This window comes from Gavialis gangeticus, unplaced genomic scaffold (assembly GCF_001723915.1).
Source record: "Gavialis gangeticus isolate Ggan-Ray unplaced genomic scaffold, GavGan_comp1, whole genome shotgun sequence".
NCBI lineage: Eukaryota > Metazoa > Chordata > Crocodylia > Gavialidae > Gavialis > Gavialis gangeticus.
The window spans coordinates 14,432,453-14,440,920 of NW_017729000.1; the positions used below are offsets into that span (position 1 = coordinate 14,432,453).

An 8,468-nucleotide genomic window follows, 5' to 3' on the forward strand; every position below is an offset into this window, starting at 1 on the left:
TACAATGCTGGGGTGGAGCGTCTCACAGGAGAGTGGCCCGCGGGGGACCCCCCATGTGCTCGGCAGTGAACCCAGAAGTAGACCAGAACTATTTCTGGTCCACTTCCAGGTTCACAGCCCAGAGCACTGGGGGCCCCCCTGTGCCCCCCCGGCTCGGCGATCGGCTGCAGGGTGACCCCAGGTGCCCTCCCAGACCAGTCGCTGAGTCAAGGGGAGGACAGGAGATGGGGGAGAGGGGGAGGCAGGTCCAGTGCACTCCCCAGCAGACCCGAAAGTGGACCAAAAGTGCTTCTGGTCCACTTCCAGGTCTGCTGCCGAGTGCGCTGGAGACCCCACACGCTCCCATGGGACACTCCATCTGCCCCACCTTCTCAGCATTCATGAGCCACCTGGTACCTTCAGGTATGTAGAAAAAACATTTAAAGCTGCGTCTATGTCTGAATCATCGAATCTTTTGAATCAAATCGGAACCCTCCGAATTGATTCGGAGAGATTAAAAGGTCTCTTGATTTGATTTGGAGATTCAGCTGCCAAATCAAGCTGAATCTTCACAGAATTGAATCAGCGACCGAAGCTTCGCACAGCCCTACTACCAGAGCTGACCCAAGCACGGTATGGGACCCGGGGCAAATCGGCCCATGCAGGGCCCCGCCCCTGCTACAATCCTATGGGCCCCGAACTGAAGAAGCTGCATCAGGGGGTGGAAGGGGGTGTAGTAAGTGGCTGGACGTGGAGCCACTGCTCCGCCCAGCTCTGTGGGTTCCCCAAAAAACAGGGCCCGGGGCAGTCACCCTGATTCGCACCCCCTCCCCCCCAGGACAGCCTTGCCTACTAGATACCTCCCTGCAGCAGTGACACACATGGCCCTGCACATCCATGTCCATAACCTTTGAAATTAGGTCCTCCAAGGCTTAAGAAAAAGAAAAAAAAAAAAAAAAAGAGTCTGCCTGGACAGCTGATAGAACCATATACCGTTCTCTGGGTCAGCCATTCTAAATGCCAGTGGGAAGGATACTGGTACCCATGACACCAGACGCACTTATACCATTAGTGCCTCACACGGGCTTTCAGTAAAGCTTGGTACTATAAGGCTCTCTAAGCCCTTAAGGCCTACTTCTACATACTGTTAGCTTCAGCCCAACTGCTGAAGACAAACTAAAGATGTATTCTTCAAAGTTGAGGTACAATGTCATCAGACTTGGAGAACTGTATCCATCTTCTCTTTGAAACAAATTATTCCCCAAGTCACAGGAAAAGGTACAGAAGATTGAATAAAGAGTATTAAAATCAGATAAACCACAGACAGAAGCTAGATATTACAAAGTCTCGGGCACATTGTTTATTACTTTGAGAACTTAACCTTTATAAATAGGATCCTTTCAAACAGAGCTTCTAGACCATCAAAAATATCAGATTTAGCTTAATCATGTCTAGAAATAAAGGAAGCTCATTCAATGCACTTTGGAGATCTGTTCTGAGTTGACAAACATGGAGATACTTTCAATCCCACTAGTATCTTTTATTCAAATCTGTGAAAAGCATAATGGAATGCCAAGTTAGAGACAAAAACAACACAAGTCCATTTTGGAAAGGACCTGTGTATTAAGACAATCAAATTGCAAACATACTTTGAGAGTTAACAAGATCAGCATGCAAGTCTGGCGATAACCCAATCATAATTGGTCAGCAGATCAACTCAGCAGTATTCATAATTCTAAAATAAACCCAAATACAGCTTCTTATGACATTTACAGAGCACAGAGAGGCTAAACTTACCTTGCATTTGCTATGGCTAGGGTGAAAGAGTCAGGCTTCAAGCACTGGCTAAACTTCCATATGTTCTTCCTGCCTTCATCCTAGGCTTCCTATTAAATGGAGGTGCAAACACCAAGGGTACCTTAGCTAAACAGGCTGAGCTAGCTAGGTTTGCACAGGATAACCCAAAGAGAAAATGAACATACACCAAGTGACTGACTAAGGAGTACCAAACTAGCCAGCACTGGCAGGTCTCAAACTGAAAAAAGTAAAAATAATTTTAGAAAGGTTGACACAACCATTCTAATCATCATTACCCATCCAGTATAATTTATATAGCTATTGTTGTCATAAAAAGCTATAATTAGAACCAAACCAATTTTACTATAACTTTTTAGGATGCTTTACAAAAAGCCTCCTGTTATAAAAGGTACACAAAGAAGTGGCTGAAATTTATAGCACCATTAAACACATTTTTTAAATCTCTTCTTACCACAATCATTTCAGAAGGTTCCAGTACAATACACTCGCATCCTCTCTTGCCTCCAGACTGCTTGCCAAAACTGGTGGGGGGAGAAAAAAAAAGTGGAAAAATGTTGTATTTTACCTTTTTAAGTGTAAAAATAGATTACAGAAGACAAGTAGTTCAGTACCCTCAGGAAAGAGAAAGTTCATAAAAGCTATCATACATAAGCATCTGAATTATTTTTCTGGAACTGTCAGTAATAATTTTTAATTTAGACAGCATCTCTAATCACAGCCTCTCCAAGCACTTCTACATAAGACCCAGGAAGCCTTCGTGAAACAACCGTTTCTGTACCATTGTCAAGCGGACCACGCTGTACTGCGTTCTGCGTCTCTGTGTTATTTAACAAACACAGCCCTAAAGAATATAAAGAGGGACAAGATGCAAGTGAAAGTACAGAATACCACCAAGGAAAAATGTAGAAGAGCAAGCAATAAAAAACAACACACAATACACGAAGCTATATGCGCTAAATAAAGGTTTGTTTTTCACTGCAACAATTAGCTCTTGTTAGACAAGTTACTCCACTCCAGCCAGAGCAGCTCAAGTAAAAATGCTCCCTACAGAAACCAGCATTCAAATTACACAGAATGATTTGACTAGTAGCCCAGTGCCTGGATTAGTAGCCAAAGTGATGCTCCTGCTACATTCGCACTGCATTATGAGCCTGAGTGCCACCAGTATGGGAGCTCTGACCACACCAACAGTCCAGCTGGCCTGAGCTTAAAGCATGGCTTAACAAGCTAGAGATGCATGCGAGAATGGAAGTTCCAGCTGGGGTGAAACTTGAGTTGCAGCTTGAGTTAACACAGGTCCTAAAAGTAACAAACTGAGAGGCTTTGTAGTTTCATTTTGAAACAGTTAAGCGAACCAGAAATTTGGGTTGGCTGCCTAGCCATTGTATTGGGCAGTTTACAAGATAAAACATTATGTCCAATTTATGGAAGAACAAACCGAGGCTCCGAAATATAAAGGATTCAAGTTTTAATGATATTTAGGCACCAAACTCCCGAAGAATACAATAGGAATTAGATGCCTCAGGTAAAACCCACAGATAAATTTAGGGCATACAGCTGAGGTAAGACATCACTAACTTAAGCATCTGGTCCTGAGAGCACCATTCAAAATCCAGTAAGGTATCTTGGGCCTTTATACAGGGCAGGAAGAGTCCAAAATCTCAGTAGGAGGGGTGAGCAAGCGAGACGAGTGCAAGACAAAACAGTCTAGGGATTTAGATGCTTCCCCTCTTAAGTGAAATCCGGTATGCCCACGATTGTTTATGCATTATATTGAACAGTCACTAGCAGGAAAAAAGCCAAAAACAAACCACATCAGATCAAGTCCCTCAGAGAATTTGAGTATTACTCTATCTAGTCTCTGGTCCTCAGTGGGGCACAGGCAGACACTGAAAGCCTCGCTGCTCAGACTGGGGCAGTCCCAAGAATAACTGTAGGCACCTCGGGACCTTCCAGGTCAAGCAGGAATGCATCTAATGACTTTAAGGGTCCTCTACGGTCGACCCAGAGAATTGTCTGGATTGCAATGCTGTAGTTTAGCACACCTAAGTTTTGGATCAGGCACACATGCTTTTCTGCATCTGATCGCTAAATAAAGCATAAAGTCACACTGCAGAAATAGCAATATAAGGAAAAGGCATCCTTGAAAAAAAGCAATGGAAGTTTGATCTCTTCATTTACAAATGATGCTGATAACCACTGATTGACCTTGGACGGTGCTGCTATTGAAGAATTCTAAAATCATTGATACTTAACTCATTAGCACTTTCCACATGAGGAAAGGGACAAAATTAAATAGAAAATACCATTTTTTTTTAAGTTACACACTAAGCAAGGCAGATATTTTTAAAGGAAGAGGAAAGGAAAGGATTGACATAACAGCTCAATGTGCTAATGCTTCCTGTTTTAGTACGTTGCTCTCTGTGCTCTCTCTCTTATCAAAGCTGAAGTCTCAGCAGAGACTACAGACTTACAATGAGACTATAATGAGTTCTCTCCTAGTTCTGTTTTCTCCCCCACTATGGCATGCAGTTATTTTCTTCTCCTGAAACAATGGCAATTGTTATAGAGAGGGTTAACCAAAACTGATTTCATTTCATCCTGTTCAAAACACTGAACAAGCTTATGACTCTATACAGGCTGAGTTGCGTGCATTCCAGTCACTGGTATTCTCTTCAGGTTTTGCTAGAGGGCAAAAAAGATTTTTAAAAATCTTTGGACACTGCAGGGATAAGAGTGGAGAACAGATCAGTAACATTAAAGCTACATACACCTTCGACACAGGCAGAGTTTAGAATTGCATGGTTTTCAGGTTTTAGTACAAATGTGCAGCTCCCTGAGCCATATCCTAATGCACAGCAAACTGAAGAGAAATAGTAATCCTGCTTAAAATAATTAATCCCAGAATACAGAAAGAGCAAGGGGCAAGGAGGGGAATTATTACTGCTCATATTGCAGTACTTTCCTTGAATCATTCTGAAGTTTTATTTATTAATGTTGCCACCATTCTCGATTTTTATCTGGGGTCCTTGTTCTTTGTTGCATACACATCACAATGTCCTTTGCAGTAGGGCTTTGCGAAGCTTCGGGTGCTGATTCGACTCAGAGGAGATTCAGCCCAATTTGGTGGCCGAATCTCCAAATCCGAATCGAATCAAGAGACCAATTAAAAGGTCCGAATTGATTCGAAACCCCCCAACCCCCACACGTTCTCCCTGCCCTGCCCCCATGGCTGCCTCACCTGGCCCAGCACCCGGCTCTTTAAAAAAGAGCCCCTACTCACCGGCTGCTACCAAATGGCGGGGGAGAGAGGGTAGTGGTCCCCGCTGCCTTCCACTGCCCTGAGCTGCATAGAGGGCTCTGCATTAGCCCCCCAGTCCCTCCCCACTGTCCCAACCACCCCATGGCTGCCCCACCAAGACCCAGCTCCCAAAGCCCCGCGCTCACCAGCTGCTGCAGCAGCCGTTGGGGCTTCTGGGGGCTCATGGCAGAGTCCCCCACGGAGCAGTGGGGGAAAGTGGGGATCGCCCCCCCACCTAGCAGGAGCCGGTGACTCTGAGCTTTTCTTTTTTTTTTTTTTTTTGAGCCGGGAGCTGGGGCTAGGAGAGCAGGCAGGGGATGGAGCTCGTGACAGCCCCCCCACACAGAATGATTGCCCCCCCCAACCTGGCAACAGCCAGTGAGTGCCGGTGGGTGTGTTTAATGGTGCATTAGCACATTTTCAAAGAGCCGGGAGCTGGGGCCTAGCTGTGCAGCCATTGACAGGGCTGGGAGAGCAGGCAGGGGATGGGGCCAATTCAGAGATTCAACCGATTCGGCGGTGGCTGAAATCTCCAAACCAGATTCAGCCAAATCGAATCGGGACAGTGATTCGAATCACCAAATTTAATCACTGTCCCCTGAATCGGCCAAATCCAAAGCGAATACTAGCCGCTTCGCGCAGGCGTACCTTTGCAGCTGTTAGTGTTTACCAGTATCCAGCCAGCAAGGAGCTCTGTGCTCTGGAGACACAGGTGAGCTTGGCATCCCTGCTACAATATCAGGTAGCTGTTTGAAAGACACTTTCCTTCTCTTGTTTCTCCTTTGGTAGCCCCTAATGCTATCATTCATCCCACTGCCCTTGGGGTCAGAACTGGATTCAGCTCAATAAGCTCCTTGCAGTCCACTCCTTGTGTTACAGGAGCAGTCTGGCAGGCTGCTGCCACCAAGTTCAGGATGAGCAAAGACATGAGTAACTGCCTCGGAGTGTCATATTCCATGGAAAACTCCAGATATAGATAGACTTCAGATATACTTTTAAAGAAAAGCTGTTATTGAAATAAATATGAAAAAATAGATCATACAGCTGTGTATGATGCCATCAGTGTTAGCTAGATATTAAATAATATATATTCTATTTTTCTAGTTCTAGATAGGAAGTGGTACCTTTTCTTAATGGCAGGTGCAGATTATACATTTTATTTTGACCAAGCTGACCAGGGTCAAACCTTGAGGTTAAATTTATCTAAGTAGACAGGTGATAGGCTGCATCCGGACTAGGGAAAAGGTTGAGATGAGCTCTCACATGATAGCTAACCACAATCTAACCCTTCCCCTCTCCCCCAACGTCCCTGAACAAGAGCAGATCACAGCTCTGAAAACTATTGTTTCACAAGCTCACCGCAAACTCAGGGTGCAAATGTGTGTGAATTTGCATTAGTTAACTTTCAGATCACATTTTCAAGGTTAACTTCTTAACCAAGAGCTCAAAACTGTTTTTAAAATGAAATTTTAGATTCTGAAGCACAATTCTACAGCAGAGAATGAATTCCACAGCAAACTATTTGACTATGAAATAAATTGAACCTTGACAACAAGTATACATGGGGTATTGTTCAAAAAAACCCACTATTTAATGCCCCACAGTTTTCTCTATACAAACACACACGCATAGAATCATGTATAATTTTGGTGAGTGAGTGAGTGAATGAGAAGAAAGAATTAAAAAGGAGGAGTAAAAAAAATGAGAGAAAAGTGATGGCATAGAAAGTATGATGAATCAATGGATAGAAGAAAACAAGATAGAGAAGCAACTGAAGGGATAGCAAACCAATCCAGAAAGTACACCTGTAACTTTAGATACATAAGATATTCCAGACTTATGCATGGATGTTCTGTAAAAAATGTATATTAAAAAACCTGCACTTCCCAGAAACAATGAAAGGATTAAATGGTTGGCTAACCATTCATGGAAGGGAATGCAAAACCTTTAAACATTTCTAATGAACACAATAACTGGGACAACTTCATGTAACTATTTTAATGAAACCCAAGATTTTTTCAACCAAAAATATTAACATTCTAATTACGACAATCATTATGATAAAGCATTAAAATCAACAGGAGCACTGCAATTTGAACTGTCCAATTCTGATTTCACTAATGTATCAGAAAAGATGTGTCCTTTAAATAGAATGGGTGCCATGAAGTTACAATGATAATGACTAACATTTTCATTTGTTGTACTGCAAGAGGCTGCTGGAATATGATTTCCACAATGAAATGTCATTTTCATACCGAGCAGCTCATGCCTTCTGTTCATACTTTGCCTATACCATGTATAACCCAAATATCATAATCTCTAAAACAATCTTGTATATTTAAAACATGTTTGCCTGCTCTTTCAACAATGTGCACTATTACAGAAGATAAGGACATTCATGCAATTCATCTCTAAAGCTATTCTTTAGATTGGCTGGAATTACATTTTAGTAAGTCTGCCTTTCCCCATCACTTTGCAACATGCCTATTCAAGGTGTCCTTTACTCTTTCAATATAATTCTTCTAGGACTAACACACAAGGAAGTCCCTTCATTAGCTATAAAGTAAGAAATTACTTAGTAATGCCTTATGACTGTACTCTAGAATCAAATAGACAGTTAAGTTTCCAACAGTTGTACTGTATATGACTTTCTTTAACAAGGCCTTTTTTAACAAAGGGCAAAATAGTTAATATATTCAAATGGATTCATTATAAAAGATGCATAAAATTACAACTTCTTAAACAGGTTCAACAATTCAGCAAGTTAACATTAATTTCACATAGCACAAGGTTAAAATCTAACAAAGAATATCGCTGGAGAGCTATATACAATTCCCATGAATGAAATTAATTTTTAAAAAATGACAACACACTTTTTAGTTCAACTATTTTATTTCTCTCATTATACAAACTCATTCTTAGAACAAGAAACAGTACCCTGTTTTTCACTTCTCAAAAAACCTGATGAGTGCTTTTATTTGAATCCTTATATATGCAGAAAAATGATTAAATTGTGTTCCCCCTGAACAGTGTTCAAGAGATTTAAGCAATCTACTTTACCTGTTTTATGTAAAGAAAAATAACTTGGATAACTTATGAAAATTTTGGCAGAAAATTCTGTGATTCACAAATTCTTCCCTTTACTGATGTTGCAACATTTGAAAAACTGAGTAAAATGACACTATGCACTGAAGAAAGCAAAAAGTACTCTAATTGTAACAAAGGTCAAGTGCTCTGTAAACTGGATAAAGTATTTGGTCATCACTGGCCAATTAGTATAAATTAGGGCTGTGCAAAGCTTTGGTAGAAGATTCGATTCAGAGGAGATTCAGCCCAATTCGGCGGCTGAATCTCCAAATCCGAATCAAAT

At 42.0% G+C, this 8,468-nt stretch overlaps 1 protein-coding gene across 6 annotated transcripts in view; it reads right to left on the reverse strand.

Moving 5' to 3' along the window:
• RAPGEF6 (Rap guanine nucleotide exchange factor 6) overlaps positions 1–8,468 on the reverse strand; it is a 266,305-nt gene that overhangs the window by 164,443 nt on the left and 93,394 nt on the right. For all 6 annotated transcript variants that reach the window (XM_019506313.1, XM_019506311.1, XM_019506309.1 and 3 more), the window contains exon 5: positions 2,249–2,318. In XM_019506313.1, coding sequence (XP_019361858.1) covers positions 2,249–2,318 — 70 coding nt within the window. The remainder of the gene's footprint in view (positions 1–2,248; positions 2,319–8,468) is intronic.